Source organism: Chrysoperla carnea, chromosome 3 (assembly GCF_905475395.1).
Source record: "Chrysoperla carnea chromosome 3, inChrCarn1.1, whole genome shotgun sequence".
In the NCBI taxonomy this organism is placed as follows: Eukaryota; Metazoa; Arthropoda; class Insecta; order Neuroptera; family Chrysopidae; genus Chrysoperla; species Chrysoperla carnea.
In genome coordinates this window covers 29,420,869-29,438,652 of record NC_058339.1, presented here as the reverse complement: position 1 = coordinate 29,438,652, position 17,784 = coordinate 29,420,869, and the positions used below count along the sequence as shown (strand labels likewise).

The 17,784-nt window shown below is 29.9% G+C and overlaps 1 protein-coding gene across 1 annotated transcript; it reads right to left on the bottom strand.

Annotated features, from left to right (window-relative positions):
* Positions 1 to 1,006: 1,006 nt before the first annotated feature.
* LOC123296645 (pre-mRNA-processing-splicing factor 8) lies at positions 1,007 to 16,152 on the bottom strand. The gene is made up of 27 exons (XM_044878205.1): positions 15,996 to 16,152; positions 15,726 to 15,926; positions 15,496 to 15,664; positions 13,926 to 14,306; positions 13,514 to 13,726; positions 13,260 to 13,385; positions 12,376 to 12,629; positions 11,474 to 12,081; positions 10,341 to 10,667; positions 9,623 to 9,829; positions 9,217 to 9,380; positions 9,017 to 9,143; positions 8,599 to 8,791; positions 7,964 to 8,537; positions 7,715 to 7,865; positions 6,675 to 6,851; positions 6,362 to 6,598; positions 5,859 to 6,185; positions 5,201 to 5,370; positions 4,671 to 4,947; positions 4,441 to 4,601; positions 3,742 to 4,128; positions 3,196 to 3,655; positions 2,591 to 2,784; positions 1,691 to 2,276; positions 1,322 to 1,601; positions 1,007 to 1,200 (listed from the first exon to the last, which is right to left on the bottom strand). The coding sequence occupies exons 2-27, from the start codon at positions 15,919 to 15,921 to the stop codon at positions 1,037 to 1,039; spliced, it is 7,110 nt and encodes a 2,369-aa protein (XP_044734140.1). The 5' UTR covers positions 15,922 to 15,926; positions 15,996 to 16,152; the 3' UTR covers positions 1,007 to 1,036.
* Positions 16,153 to 17,784: the final 1,632 nt, after the last annotated feature.

Here is a 17,784-nt window from a genome sequence, read left to right as displayed (position 1 = left end):
TCTTTAATCAAAAAACATTTTTCGTTAGAAAATATTTACGTAATATAAATACGTTAAGTTAACCTCAAGTAAATTATTAGCGTTAAGGTAAACCACCGTTTTATCAAATTTAAGAATAAGAATTTAAGGCAAGAATTTTAACAAATTTCAATATAGAAAATGTAAAAGGTAGAGAATGCGTCTGGCTCAGAATGTATTTTTTAACCAAACTTTAAGTTCAAATTAAAACCATTGACATGAATCCAAGAAGTCCGGGTTCGAGTCTATTTTTTTTCAATTCTCTTTAATTAAAACCTCATTTATTATTTGTACCTACTCTTTCTCTTTTTAATTTTCCATGACACAAAAAGAATTACACAAATTTTGCTTCATAAATAAATTACAATTTCTATAAATTTAGTTCTTTTTTATCGGAAATTATAAGAGCCCCGTTGATATATGTTCCGGTATTACCATTGACATTACATTACAATAAAGTCAATAGATGTTACTCAACAGGGAAGATTCACAAGGGCATTTACCTTGGTCATACGAGTGCATGCCAATTTTCGCAGTGTTTTTATGATGGAAACTTATATGTTTTACATCGGCATGCATTTTGAAAACACGGAAAATTCCTATTCTTTTTCTCATCTTTACGTAACCCTTTGATCCCATTCGGCCGTTGTGAATTGCATGCCATCAATTATTATAGCTAGATTTTGTTTGCACTATGGGAGAACGTTTTCTGTCATCGCCTCCCGGGGTCTATACGTTATTTAACTAATTACAATATCCTTTACACCCCCCCATCCTCTGCCAAAAAAAAAAAAAATGATGAAATACATAAATCTTTCCTTTCCTAAAGATATTATGACATTTAAGTTATGGAGTGTAGAGGTAAATTTTAGTTTCAAAATAAAATATTAATATCATTTTAATTCAGAAAACATTTATTTATTTTATATTTACAAAGGAACTTAATTACATTCTAATTAAAAAATTATTAATACATATTAAATTATTATTTCGTCATTAATTATTAAATAATCACATTCTAAGCATAATGGTCTTCTCGATCAGCTCCTGCTGTTGCACTAGCTCCAGTATCTTCTAACGATGAAAAGTTTAAGAAATGAGCTGGTCGATGAACTTCATGATAAAATTCTTTTGGATTTGCTAATTGCAATTCATATTTCATATTGGGATCATGTCTTACACCTAAAACAAATTTTAGTCCAATTTCATAATACGTTAATAAAAGTACTCTTTGAAATAAGCACTTCCAAAATTTAAAAGAGAAATATATTTTTTTTAATTATATAAAATAAAAATGCCATACCCATAAAGTTATAATTCCAGCTCCCCTGTGCAGGTACCATGAAGAATCCAAGGAAACGATCTGAAAGTAACATCTGTACCTTTTCGTAATGACTGGGTAAATATCCTTTTGGATTATTTCCTTTATCTGTATTTTGTCTTCCCCATTCATAGCCAGAAGGTGTCAATTTATATGCAGTTAATGAACATGATCCTGGTGTAAAGGAGCATGTTATAATAATTGTTTTTTCACCATCCCATGCTGAATTTTCAGCCATAATTTTTGCATGTGTAGTAATATCCTAAAAATATCAATTTATATTAAGTCCATATTTCGTTCGTTATAAGAGAGAAAAACTATGAAAACTTCTAAAGCTATGAAATAATATACCTGTGGTGATAGTTGTGGTAATTCATTTGGTTGTGTATGAATCCAACCAAGAGGTTCCATATCCTTAAGAAACGGATGATTTGGTGGCATATTTGGTAAATGTACTGCTTGATGTGTGCCCCATTGTGGTGGTAAAACCAAACAACGTAGTTCCTTTACTTGTGGATTATCTGGTGGACTGACACCATATAAATAAGCACAAATCTGTGCACGTAAATCAGATATTGTAACAAATTTCTTTAATACATTTTTGGGTAAAATATATGTGTAACCAGTTTCTTTAATATCATCGGAACTAACATAAATATGATTTGTACGTAAATGTAAATTTGTCGCTGATATTGCACGAATACGCCATTCTGTTTTTGAACTAAATGTTTGTGTTTCATAATTACTTGTTGTACTTGTAATAATTTCATCACCATGTTTATTTACTGTACGAGTTGTCGTTGCTGTTAGTTGCGATTGTTCTTTTGTTTGTTTCTCAATTTCAGCAATTTGTTGTCTTTGAGCTGATGGTGCACTTATTTCCATACCAAGAATAATATCACGAATTTCTGATTGTGTTAAAGAAGCAGTATTTACGCTGAAAAGGAATTAGATTTATTTAATTATGACTTAATAATCCAGTGTAATTTGTTTCAACATTTTCTTGGAATAAGACACAAATATTACTCTGGCTTCACTGTAACTTATTGTCTCCATACTCTTAGTAGGAGCTACAAAAAATCTTATAAAAGCTAAAAATCTTGCGCGATTTTGTGCTAGTTTTAATTTCTATACTTTTTCGGTTCAGCCTTTAATATTTGATAGAAAAATTTTCCACGTAGTTACCAGTTTTTTTAGAGGATGAAACTAAATTCTTCTAGTCTAAGAAAGAAAATATTTTAATGTACTTACTTATTCTTTTTACCATAGTCACCTAGAATGAGATCCTTTAATGTACATTCCACCTTTATCCATTCGTCGTCTGATAATGTTGGCCAAATATGATGTGGTTCAGTAATTGTAGTTTTATCAGGTTTTAAAACAACTTTTGTACGCTCAGTATTCACATGTAATGCTCGTAATATTAAAATTAATCTTGAAAATGCCTAAAAAAGTCAAAAAAGAACACATTTTTACACATGCTATGATGTTTTGGAATTCGATGCGGAAAGTGTTGGGTTAAGTCTGTACAATTTAAGTAATTTTTTAGAGCTTTTGAGACATAAATCTCGTGCAATATTCAGATGAGGAGTCAAGAGTCAAGGAAAAGTTACTTGACATGTTTTATTTCAAACTGAATAGTCTTTAATAATATACTTCCATTTCCTCCTAAGTAACTTAGGATATTCGTAATAATTTTCATTGAAAATATTCATGAATTAATAAATTTGCAACTGTTTCTTTCTATGTGAAAAGCGATAAAGGAAGAACGTCCACGTTTGGAGTGCTTTAAGAAGTGTCAAAAGTATTATTTTCAATTAAAGTATAAAAACATTAACAATATTTTAAAAACTCACTGTGTAAGATGAAATTGTTTTTAGCCAATCATCATATAAATTGAACAACACCATTTGTGGTTCGGTTGCTTTCAAAATAAGATCACCAAACTTTTCAACCTTTAGACATGCTTGGAATGGTAATTGTAATTCCGAACCCTTAATCACAATATTTGGAAAATCTAGTAAATGCACTTCTAATGGATCCAACATTCCTTTACGTGTAACAATAATTTGTTTAGGTTGTTCTTCAACGGGTAATGAACGAATTAAGGCAGCTACTTCTTCAGCCGTTTTCCATTTAGCTAATTGTCCAAGACGTTTTTGACCAGCCCATACAGAAGTATGAATAATTTTTAAGAATAATTGTCCCGTTCTTGGATTAAATATAAAAATAGCACCGTTTATTGGTTTCGTTGTTAAATTTCCTTCAAATGTTTTATGAATTGTGACACGGTATACATTTGTATCGTCAACAAACCTAAAAATGGTATTTTAAAAAAATCTCTATTAGTAAAAATAGACTCAGCGATAAAGATATAGATTTAAAATTAAATTTAAATTTACCAGATAATTTGGTTTGAGAACAATTCACCATAATTTTGACTGCTAAGATAAGGTTCTGTAGGTTCACTAGAATATAACTGTAATGCTTTTCGAATACGCTCTCTTAATACATACAAAGCTGGATTTGCTTTCATTATTTTCGCCATAGCTTGTTGTATTAATGGTTTACAACCTGGGAACCAATTACCATATGCGCTATGTAAGTTATATGCTAAATCAATTGCAATAAGTAAACCAGTTGGTGACGGATAAATTGACATGTTATCAGTTGTGTAGTCCAAAAATTTAGCACGAGCATATCGTTCCACATCATGTGAATCGTAATCACCCCAACGAAGTTGAACATCAATCCAGTATTTTTGAGTAGTTGTATTGTCCATTGTGTCCCTGTTAAAAAAAAAAAAAAAAAAAAAAAAACTGTTAGCGCCATACAAAGAACAGTTTTGTTTATTGAAAAGTATCTTAATGAGTAACAAAATTAAATATAATTTTGAATAGGCGAACATACTCGAATGAAATCGTTTTTATAAATGTTCTTTTAATACTGAATGTAACAAAATAAAGAGTAATTTTTATTATAAGATTGATTATATTTCAAATTGAACTATTTTTAAAACACGTTCTCTAAATACTAATTTAAAACTACACAGGTTGGCGGAATTTCACACAGGTGAAGCTAGTATATAATTATTAACTTACTTAGTATCAGCTAAAAGTGATGGTCGTGAAACATTCCATTTATATGCAGAAAACAATAAAATGTCAGCACAAGATGAATTCATTTTGTAAGATTTTCGAGGATGAATTGTTTCTTTTTGCACAGTTTCTATTTCTAGGGCATCTAATTCTTGATCAAAGACCTATTTATATAAAATAAAATAAAATATTTGCAATTATATAAAAATTTTTTAAAAGGTTTTACAACTTACCTGACATAAATCCATGACAATAGATTCATGTACTTTTTGCCACAAGTGAGCACGGAATATTTGAATTAATGAAATTTTCAATGTTGGAATTTTACCATGCATAAAAATTCCAGTTAAATCCAATTGTACTTGAAAACCGACATAGACATTTGCACGGTTTATTGTCGGTGACCACCAAAGTGTGAAACGACGGTTTGGAATTTGATTTAAACCAGATCGTTGAGCATTTGTTAATTTTTTATATTTCATAGATTCTTCAAATCCAGAAGCTTTTTCCCTTTAATAAAAATTTAAAAAAACATATTATATAAAAGAATTTAACTATGGAAACTTTAAAATTACTATTTGGTAAGTATTCAGATAGCGTTTTCTCGGAGTTTAGTGCACGTAGCAAGTTCACAAACTAGCAAATCAAGCTATACATTACACTAAACCTCTCAGTCCACATAACTGACTGATTTCAGGACCCCTACGCGGTTCATCATTACTAAATGCTTAAATCAATATCATAAATATAAAATTTAACTAACCAGAAAAGACCTTCCCATGTAGGGAAATATGTTCCTTTGAATAATGTATGTTCTAAAATTCCTTCAACACCTCCTAAAGCTTGAATCATATCAGTTCGATAATTATTTAAATTCCATAACTTTCCATCGTGTCTTTGATGTGTCCACCAAAATGGATTTTGTTTCAGAACCTTAAAATTATTGTAAAAATAAAAATTTTCGGGTATATTAAACGATATTGAAAGAATTATATTGACTAGTATTAGCTCTTTAATATTTTGTGTTCAGTGCAACAGTTTTCAGAGCATGTGTGAAAACATGATTGTAATTTCTCTCTCAACATTATTTTCCATTAAATTAAATCTGCTTAAATTTAAGGTAGTTAGGTCATGCAAGCAAAATATTAAGAAATCTTCAAAACTTTCAATATAAGTAATCAAAAGTATAATACACAGGCTGTTAAAATTTGAAGATAATACAGGTCTACTACATACTAAGGTAGTAGAGTGATAATTAATATCAGCTATTATTGACTAGTATATAAGATACAAGATGATCTTTTTTGAACAAGTAATATTAATAAGAAATTTAGAAAACCTTTTATTCAAATATTAAAAGAGTGAATACTTGTCCAAAGAATGTTTTACGCAATTTTTCGTAAATAAAAACATTGACTAACTTGATATTGTTTAAATTCAGTTCGTATACGCCATCCTTTATCGTATGCTAGGGTATGACGATCTTTTTGGAAAAGTGTATTTATACGTGGTATACCACGATCCCATGAATCTTCTAAATCTTCTAAAGTTAAACGACGATTTTGTGCATTTGCTTCTTGACGTTTTAATGCATATTCAGCCCATACACGTTGTGAATCAATGAATTCTGATTCCCATGGTTGTACATAACGGTATAAATTAGGTATCAGTTGATCTTCGTCATGGCTCATACCAGATCGAAAATGTGTAATTCCAACATCAGTTTGTTTGGACCATCGAAGATCAGACTGAAAAATAAATTTTCGTTGGTTAAATTGGTTAAATATTGTACCATACAAAATTGCGATAATTCGGTTGAAAATATTAGTTTCGACCTAACATTTATTTATATTCCTTCCCATTGATAGAATATGTTATTTCAGATTGCGGATAAAAAATGTAAGTTTGTAAAAATATACATTACCTGGGGTATCAAAACATGACCCATTGATAACATTCCCAAACCACCCAATTCTTTAGGTGTATAAAATACTACTGGTGGAAATCGACTAGGCATTTTTGAATTTAATCCAATTTTAATACGTGTTTGAATTTTATTCTCACATTTCACCAATAAATCTAACAATTCTTGGGTATTTACAACTGCTTCCCGGAAGTATGTCATTAATCCAATTAAAGCCGTATTCCATTTATTTACAATCTATAAATATATAATAGAATAGTCAAGAGTGTGTTGATGAATACATTTTGTATTCCTTGATTTTTAAAATACTTACCTTTGTGAAAGTTGTTGAACCTGATGCCATAAGTATTTGCCTAACACGATTATGAAAACGTCCCATACTTTCATCATCAACACGTAAGAAACACTGAGCTGTACGTTCTTTGCTACCTTCATGTTGAAGATTCCATACACCATCACGATGAGTAAATTCTTCATGTGTAGTTCGACACTAAATGTAAGCAAAATAAATATAAAATAAATAAAATTACTACAATAACTTAGAATGTTTGAGAGTGGCATAGCGTCTTGAATGATATCACGAAAGTTGTAAGCAGTTGTAAGTAAATAAACCATCATTTTTGTGTATGATAATAAATCAAGTAACCTGCTTCGTTCTGTTAAAATGTAAACAGGATTAATAACGTTTGGCTTGGCGTGACGTAACACTTTCTGACTGGTGTTTGCTGTCACGTGACTGAATGCCCAATTTCAATGAATTTATTTTCTAAAAATATTAATAATCTTTATTTTTTATAAAAAATAATTTTGTTTTTTATTATCTACATATCAAGATTAATCATTAGAAACTCTTATCCATCCGATTTATTCTTAGTGGATAAAACCCTATACTTACAGTATATCTACCGTAACTTAAGGCGGGATTACACTTTCTTTAGAGAATTTATCTATAAAACTACAAACCAATCAGCGTCTTTAGTTTTAATTTAAATAAATTTGTATTTTGAAAGTAGGCGATATTTCTGAGAATTCAACTCCTCCTTAAATATAACCCTCACATATATCAATACATAGTATAAAAGTCGCTTCAACAGATTTTGATGTGATTTTTCCTAATAGATAGAATGATTCAAAAGAAAGGCTTTTATGTATAATATATTCATAGTATAGTAAAAAAACACTGTTAATTTTAGAGGTTAAACGAAATTGTGAACAAAAGGAGGGTAAGTGACAGCATATTATAACACAATTATCTATGTATTTAAAATTTAAGTTGCGAAGCGAAGCGGGTAGTTCACAGTTAGTTACATACATAGGGTATAAAATTAAAGTCGTAAAAAATCGTTAACATACCTTTGGTAAAATTCTGCATTCGAAACCACACATATTAAATAGTAAATTCGGATTATCTTTTGAGTAAACACTAACAAAACTATTTTCCCACTGAATTGTTGTTGTTGACCGTGGTAACCGATTTTTAATGTCCCAAAATACTGCACGACCCCTGAAATAACATAAAATTTAAATATAGATTGCAAACAATGCAAGAATTGAGCGATTCCATTATTCTAATGATACTGCATTTAAACATTGTTCACTTACAGATTAACATCATGCTTCATCAAACGCATTCTAGCATCACGTGGCCAACATTTTTTATTATTATAGCCAACAATATTTTCATTATTTGGATCAGGATGTTCAGTTAAATATCGTTGAATTAAGTCTCTAGCTTCTTCAGCAGTAAACCTAAAGAATATATGTATACGATCTACATAACGACAGTACAATCGTATTGGATGTGCTGTTTCGGAGGCGACATCTTGAAATGTTAGAAAATCATTTGGCATTTGAGGTGGACCAGCCATTTCACTTGCACGCTGTAATCCCAATACTAATAGATCCAATACTAATCCATAATATTGTGTTATAAATGATGCAAATTGTAAACCTCGAATAATTCCATAACTGTTTGTATGGTTCATATCTTTATAATTAATAACTACGTTATTTTTAGCTGTCATATAATCAGCAATATTATGATCGACAATTAATCGTAACAATCGATTTAATAATGTCAAATCAATTTTTTCATATAATTTTTCAAATTTACTTTCTAACAAAACGTTACATTCACCCTCTGTTACATCCCATACATCTTGAAGATTATTAATTCCTACAAAAAAATAAAGTAAATAAATAAATAACATTAATAATTAAAAATTAATTTGAATTACCTTGACACCATTTATAAACCAATAATGGTGGTGGTTCAGTGTCAGCTGGTTTTACCCATGGTGGAAACAGACGTCTTTTATCAGCTTCATACCATAAATACTGATCAAGGTAAGCATCTGTTATTTTTTCCAATGGTTCAACATCGTAGACTGGAATCAGATGACTATATAAATCCATAAATTCAATACCAGCCTATAAATAGAATATCAATTATAATATTAATTTTAAAATTGAATCCCTCACCCAACACGCTTTTATAAACCGGACGTTCTCTCTGGAAATTTAGTACCTATCTTGCATTATCTGCCTTTTCTTATTACAGAAGAAATATATAACGGTACTGAATTTATAGAGATATCGTTCGTTTAAAAAAAGTGCGAAGTATCTGATCATCACGAACATAGTAAATTTAATTACCTCTTTAAAAGCTCGCTGGGTCAATAAATGACGCTTGATTCTTGATAATGCTTCATGCGGATTGTCGTATGCTTGTTCTATCAATCCTAATTCTTCACGTTGACTTTGATTTAATCGTGATTTAACACTAAAAACAGCCACAAAAAGTATATTTAACGATAACTGAAATTAATGTATGTAAAGAACGAGCTCAAAGTTACCTGTAAGCTTCTTTCAAACGTTCAAGTGCTAAAATCAATAATTTAGTGTCATGTTTATAAGATAATGGTGGGAATGGAATTGGTGCAAAACGTCTGGATTCCAACCAATGTACAGTTGTTGTATAAATAGCAACAGCCTCTTCCGGTGAAATGTATGGACCATCCTATAAAAATGTAAATGATTATAATAAAATTAGTGTTTAATTGAATAATAATTTTTTCGAAAAATTAAGATAGTTCAAGCAAATAAACGATGGACAAAGATGGTATTAGAACGCCGTTATTTTGAAGATAAAATACTCAAAACGATCAGAATAGTTGATTTATAAAGAATAAATCTTAATCATTGTCATTGTGTGCTATTGTGCCTGGAACGATCAGTGTTTTTAGAAAATAACATATTTACCTTCAAATAGTTATGCTGTCTTTCTTGTTCAGCTTTCAAATAAAGACGAGTTAAACGACCTAAATTCTTTTTGCACACAGTTTTATCAACAGTGGCACCACGTCGAATACGTTCACGATTATAATGTGCAGTATTTGTCCACCAATCAGCTTTCATTTTTACATAACGTAAAATCATATTTTCAATAGGTATCGGTAAACCTGGAACCTGAAACATAAATAATTAATTAACATTTATGTTTTCACAACTACCAGTTTAAGAAACGAAATTACGATTTGAATAAACCTTTTTATTTTTAATTACGATACGCCTTTTTCACCATAATATCTAAACAAACTAGCCTAACATATCCGACATTTGTATTTTTGAGTTAAATTTACCCAATAAAGAAATAAATGGAAAAATTCACAAACTTCTAATGATCAAATAAACTAAATTTTTGTGTTTTTCGGATCATATTTCCTGAATTTCTTGGTATTTTTATTTAAACAATTCGATACTAAAAATTTTTTTTTTTTGATTTAGATAAAAATCGATGTATAAATTAAAAACAAAAAAATTAAGTTTATTGTTATATAGTTTCCAAAATTTTTGATATATCTTAGATGATATTCGCTGACTTTCCCGGTTTATGATTACTCTATTTTAGCAAGTCTTTTAAATCAAGATTTAAAAAAAAAAAAAAATAAAATATTAAAATTGGAAAATAATTACTTACCTTCCATGGAATATTAGCTTTCCAACATCTCCAAGCTTCTGATAAATGTTGTAAAATAGTTCTTGCTTTATTTTGTTTAATACCTTCTGGCATCATATCAACAATATCATGCATAACGGATGCTCTTAATTCTAAATCGAAATGTGATTCAACACGTTGTTTTGTTACAGTTTTCGCAACGCCTTTTGAATGACGTCCTTCAAATTGACGGGATAGTAAATTACCCAACCATCGTTCTAACAATGGAGTTATACCACGCATAAAGAATAACCAAACACGCCAACCAGGAGCCCAAAAACCACAACCAGGCCCTTTACCAACAGGTCCCTACAAAAATAGTACAAATTTTTTTAAATATATTTTTATCCTAAGATCTGTTAATTTTAGAGCAATAATAGATCTTAAAGAAATTATCATCGTATAATTTGGAAATAACAAGTTTTTGGCCGTAGATTTAAATGAACTTTTTATTTCTATTTGTTGGAATCTCGCCTAAAATGGTTACTAGATTTTAACTGTTAATAGTCTTATTTTTATGCAGGAATCTCACATTAAAATATTTTGCAATATTACTGTTTATATTATATACTCTGTTTATGTTTGCACTCAATTTATCAAACCGATTTATTGATTCCACTTGTAGGACCTGTATGGAGGACAAGTAAAACTCCATACATATTATTTGCACCTGCAGAAACATACAGGATGTCAAGTATAGAATATTTGGATCTGAAACCTTGGATCCCTCAATCCTGGGAGCAATTCCAGCGGAAAAGCTGTTGGCTTTCTGCCTGGCATCTGACTTCGACAAAGTCATACAGTTTCATCTGCTTAAGCTCCTCTTACTCGAACACATCTCGATGCTAAGGACCCATTTACGGTATCCTTTTTGTGTATTATTATTATCAAGGTGATCCTGAGAAAAAGTTCAAAACCTGCCTGCTTGGTTAATAAAGATCAGTAATGTATAATCAAAGTGTGTAATGAAATATATTTTAGAATGTTCTTAAATATGCCAGGTTTCGAGAATGAATATTCAAGAATGTTCTACAACATTGTGGGATGATTTAGAATATCTTCTTGGGCGGACAACCCCGGATATTGCAGATAGTTATAAATAAAAAAAGTCTTACCGTATTAAATCGATAGTAAATCAAATGTTTTAAGTCTTTACACATTCGTATCTGTCTCATCAATTTATATTTGTAACGATACATGCCAGTTAATTGTCCCACATGTGCAAATATATACTGTAATCCATCAGCCAATTGAAATGCATCCACATTATTTAAACGATATTGTACATGTGAATCAATAATTAATTTTGTTAAACGTAATATTTCACGACACAAATGGAATGCATTACCAAATCGTGATTTTTTACGTTCTTTTGTCGTTAATGTTTTCACCGGTTTCAAATTAAAATTATAATCCAAATGTAAATAATTTAAATTCTTACGATGAATCAATAAATTTAGCATATTATATCCTTGACGGCATACTTGTAGGCCAGCTTCCACCCAGTCAATTGTGGTGGTTTGAAAGAATTTTGTTGCTTTAAATGATCGAAACAGATAACGTTTTTTTTGTGGCTTTGGTGCACGATGTTTTAATGCATTTAATACATAATATTTCAATAATTTCTGATAGCTAACTCGTACTTTTACTGGTTGTCCGGGTGGGCAATGTTCTCTATACCAGCATTTTACTAATGGAACATCAATTGCTCGTCTAGTTCGACCTATATAAATACAAAATTATAAATTTCCACAAAAATTATATCCTCTCAATATACAGTCGATAGTATAGAAAATATTCGAATAATCGTCACGTTACCTAATTTTTATATTTTTAGATAATTGGATGCAATGATTTTTTGAGCTGAGATATCGTTTCTGAGATACAGACAGCGATTACTCGGATTAATTTTAGAAAAATTTTTATGCTGTTTTCACAAAACATAGAACAGTTTTGGAACAATTTACAATTACAATCAAATTTAACACGAATTTGCAAAGAAAAAAAATTAATTTACCAGATCGAATATTAAATGGACGTGGCGCCCATAACAAAGATATTCCATTTGCTGTGTTATCAGTATATAAAGGTGTTTCTTGTAGAAATGGTTGAATATGCTCAGGTAATATAAATTCTTCATCATCGTCTGGCAATGGCTCCAAACTTTTAACAGCATGTCGATGTGAAATTGGATTTATAAGTGGATCAAAATAAAATGCTGGTAAATCAGGATCTTCTGTTTTAATATACACAACGTTTGGCATATGATACCTATATTAAAAGATTTAATTTTATCAAACAGTTTATATAGCAGTCATTTTATGTATGTTAATGGCTTAATAGCCCTTGCCAAATTATTTAAAAAAAAAAAAAATCTTTATTTTTGGAAGCACTGTCTTCTTAACATATATTAAATTGATGATACCCAAAGTGGTTTATATCAATTTTTTAATGTTAGTGATAAATCAGCATTTTTCAACAAACTTCCAATTGAAAAAGAATATCGGATCACTATTAATATTTTAATATATCACACTTCTAGTAAAAATGATTGTATTCTGTCTAATCATTTTCAAAACTAGTGTGAATAATGATACAAATAATAATCTAAGAGCGACTAGGCTCTAAAACATACACATTTTAATACATGTTTTGGAAACTTAAGATTGTAATATATGACTTGAAACTTTTATTGTGTTATACAAATAGTATCAACTGTTATTCCTGCAAATTGGAGTCTTATTAAAATAAGTATAAATTTTTATTTTTTACATTTAAAAAAATCTTACGGTGCTCCTCTCACCCAGAAACTTTAACGAAAGTTAATTTTTACGTATTTCTAACTGTATTAAAATGAATATAATGAAGTGCTCAGTTCGCTTATTTTTTTAAATTACTTACCATGATAAGTGTACAAAATGTGGCATATTATTATACAAATATGGAAAAGCAATTCTGTATTCTGTACGAATTGGCTGACGAATTATTATTTTATTTATGTCATTAAATTCATTCCAATCTTCATCTCTAAAAATAATATATTACAATTAACAAGCATATTTCGTGATTTAATATTAAGTTATTTATACCATGGGATTCCCCAAATTAACGTTCAAAACTGTTAATATTTATTGTAACAATTTAATAATACTTACGCAGCGTTGCTGTCTTTAATAAGTGGTTCAAATTTTGGGCCACCTGGTATAGCCATATTTAAAGCCTTAGCGGTAAAAAAACTTTTAGGATCAAATAAATAAAAATAATTATCATCGACCAAGTCGGTTAAAAGCTGATTTGCTAACCGATATAATGTAGCCATTTGTGGTAAAGATAAATTCCAGCGGCGATATGTTGATCCGTTTACAAATCTAAAGAACAAAAAATAAGACTTAATTTCATAATTTAGCAAATGTTCGTGAGATGTTTCCTCTAAATAAAACAATTTTTACTCGGATCACTTTTCCGAAAACGCTTTGTTGTAGAAAATTTTCGTTGGGTATATTAAAATAATTAGAGGAGAAAACATACATCTCTCAAGAAACTATATTTATGTCAAATTAAACTTACTTGGTTCCAACAAGAGGTTTATGATCATAAAACCACTTAGCTACAGATTCATCTTCTTCTGAATCTAATTCAATTTGAATTGCCTCCAATGGTTCAACATCCAATACATTGTCAGCATAATCTAAAGGAGGTTCTTCATCATCAAATGGTGGAAATCTCATTCGTTTGAAATGTCTTCGATCACGTTTCTCACGACGCATCATTATCCACATAGTACCCCACTGTGCGATATAAACTGGCTCAATCACCCAGGGAATTTCATTGACAAATGTAATCGCTCCAGTAATATGATATAAAACTTTTACATCTCGTATTTGTTCCCATGGCATTGGCATATTTTCTAGTAGCTTCATGACGGCATGGGGCATATATTTTAGCGCTCTAATAAAAGATAAAAAAACATTTCAACAGGGATATTATTCAAAACTGAGTTTAAAACATGGATATAGGAATATTTTAAAAGGGATGGAGTATAACCGAGTGGGTGAGTCTCACTCAGGGGGAAGAGGCAGGTTATCATTGTGCCTACTTTCTATTGGCTGTTAACTAGGCGCATGCTGAAAGTATGCTTGACTTTTAAATTAAAAACTATAATCTGTGTGTTTGACATATGGTTGACAACATAAATAAATAATCTTGTATTCAAAAGAAAAGTAAAATTTGTAAAGAAAAATATATGTGAAGCATTTATGCTTGTTTTAAAACAATTTTTTCAACGATATAAGTAGCCTAAACGCAACAATATTCTATTCAATTTAGTAAATATTCAATCTTCAATCCTAGTGTTCCAACTATTATAAGTTAACTAATGAAATTCAAAAGAAGGCTTAAGAATGTCTCGAAAATACGTCGATTAATTTTCAATACTAAATTTCAACGTATTATTGAATTTTTAAAATATGAAATTAATGTAAAAATTTATTTGGGGAAATTATTACTTATTTATGTATTTAATTATGTACCCGTGAACCTTATCTTAATTTAAATAAGTGAAGTTTTATTTTTATTATTTTACGAATTATTTACGATATATTCTTTAGATAATTAGACGGTCATAGGAATATTAAATATATTCTTTCATCCAAGGGTAATTAGTTAAAAATATTATATTTGTAATTTCTAAATTGTATTTAAAAAAAAAATACATTTTTTTCTTTAGGGTAAAGATTTTACTTCAACTAGAAAGATTTTTTGCTCGGACCAATCTACAACACACGCAGAATTCGCTACCCATTTAAATTTTACCGCAATTGAGAATGCGAACAGCCGCAGCCAATCAAAACAGGCATATTGCTTGAGGCAATCTAAAACCATGGATATAGAAATATTAAAATCTAAAACACACGAAATATTATCGTTCTATTTGAATTTCCCGCAAATGAGAGCCGCAACCAATCAAATGTAGGCACATTACTTCCCCCTGAGTGATACACCCCCTCGTCTAAAATAGTACTTTATACTATATCCCTATATAATTACTAGATCCGTGGTTTAAAAATTTTTTAACATAGTCGTTGAATTCTAATAGAATCCATGACTTTTTTCCACGCAAGCAACACTTATTACTTACCCAAGATAAACTCTTTTATCATGTCTGTATTTCCTGCTACTCATATCTCCATGATCCCGAACAATTTTTCTTAAATGCTCTGGAGGCATATCTTCCTTTTGGGCATCAACAAATCCCAATTTACGTTTCTCACTAAATCGTTTAGATTGGAGTTGTTGCCATTTTTGAGCTATACATAAAATAAAACATAAATTTGTAGCTGAAATATTCAGCAAAAAATCATACTATACCTTTTTCTTGCAATTGCTCTTCTGTAAGAGGACCCGGTTTTGGAGGTTGGGGAACTTGCGGTGTTATTAGCGCTTGCTGAGCTTGCATTGCTTGAGCATGGGCTTGAGCTTGAGCATGAGCTACAGCAGCTAATTGTTGTTGGGCCATCATCGTGGCCCAAGGATGTGGGCCCAATAAATACGGCGGTAGCGACATTTTTACTAAAAATAAGGATATTCAATTAAAAAAAGTACAATTATGATTTAATGCACAAAAATTAATGTTATTACACTTTAAATCGAACTGTTTTGTTTAAAAATAAAGTTGATTACATGGTTTAAGAAAAATAACTAATTAAAAAACAACATTTAACTCCTTGCTGTAATTTAATGGCGTCTATCAAAATAACATTAGCGGATACGTTTTATTTTTTAACCTCACAAATGAACATGTCTAATCTATGAATGATAAAAACCATAGACAAACAACACTTTCTGAATTTCTGATTGAACTAGATTAGATTCTGACAAAATAAAAGATTTTAATAAAAATATAAGTTTTTAAGACAATTTAGTAACTATTTTATAAAAAAGTCATTCTAATAATGTTCTTGGCCTGTATGTGTGTAAAGTATAAGTAACTTTGTTTTGTAAACTGTAAATCTTCCACACGCGCGGCGTCGAAAAAGCAACGTAGCCACATTTATTTTATATGGGTCTTTCTCACATGGACACAACTTTTGGTTGCAAACAATATTTTTTTACCATTAAGGTAGTACCAGCATGAAATCACTTTTCGACAGATTTGGCCGAATTTTTTTTCTCGGGTTTATAATAGCTTTATTTATGAATTCCTAAAATTTCATAATTTTTGACCGTTTAGATCGCGAGATATTTAAAGACAAAGTTCGCGATTTTGAGGGTCATGTCCCATTTAAAGCATGTAAAATGTCCGGTCTCTCCAACTATTTTTTATGATATTATTATATATTGAAGAAAAAGTAGAAAAAAATGTTTATACAATACAATTCTAAAAAAAAAATTTAGAAATTAATTTTCACTTTCGAGATATTAATTTTGACGTAAATTGATCGAAATTGGGACGTTGGCATAATTATTTCCCATTTTAAACGGTCAAAATTTCTGAAACTTTGGGAATTAATAGTAAGCATTATTAAATTCTTAAATTTAATTTTTCGTTAAATTCTGTCGAAAAAAAAATTGTACCATTGCTTTAACATAGAAACTGCAAATACCATGCTGGAACATCCTTAATCAAAAATGAGATAAATGCATATAAACCACAAGTTGCATTCATGAAGGGAAACCCTAAAATTTAAACCAACTTGATGGTAATAGATTACTATCTGTAATTGTTTTCATCAGCTTATCAAAAAAAGATGGAATACCGCAAAATGTATCAATATAAATAAATAGAAGTTACGTAAAATCTAAACAAATCTTCTCACTTAAGAATAATTTTTCACATTTAAATAAAATCTAGAGTGAGTTAGCTCTCTGAGGGAAGTAATTAATGGTCAATAATATATAGAAAACAAACAATTGACTGAGTCAACAATGATGTTTACGAAAAAATGTTAAAAACATTAAACTTTTGTTCTATCTCTGACGGTTAACAAGATTTTTACGACTTAAACACGCTATAAAAATTTCAGCTTCATATCTCTTTTCGTTTTTGAGTTATCGTGTTCACAGACAGGCGGACAACCGAAAATGGACTAATTAGGTGATTATATGAACACCTGTACCAAAATTTTGTTCGTAGCATTAATATTTTTAAAGCGTTACAAACTTGGGACTAAACTTAGTATACCTTGATATATTTCATTATACATGATATAAAAAATTATAGGGTAACTACACCGGCGTAAGTATTTTTGGTGTAGAGAACATGGATTCGGTATTATTCCTTCGTCATGGGGAATCCCTGCCTTCCAGAACTGGAGGTGTTCCATATCAGGAGAAAAATACATTTATTTGGTCGGTTTTTTTCTCTGTTTTAAATTGTAATGTGTATGTCTCGTTTATCTACATCTGGTTTTAAGAAATTAACAGGATA

What these genes read in the sequence shown, in the direction of transcription:
- LOC123296645 (XM_044878205.1), bottom strand. Translation starts at nt 15,921, where the DNA reads ATGTCGCTACCGCCGTATTTATTGGGCCCACATCCTTGGGCCACGATG. An exon ending in AAGCTAATATTCCATGGAAG is followed by an intron (nt 9,830 to 10,340) that starts GTAAGTAATTAT and finishes TTTATGTTTCAG; the next exon opens with GTTCCAGGTTTACCGATACC. An exon ending in GGTTTATAAATGGTGTCAAG is followed by an intron (nt 8,538 to 8,598) that starts GTAATTCAAATT and finishes ATTTTTTTGTAG; the next exon opens with GAATTAATAATCTTCAAGAT.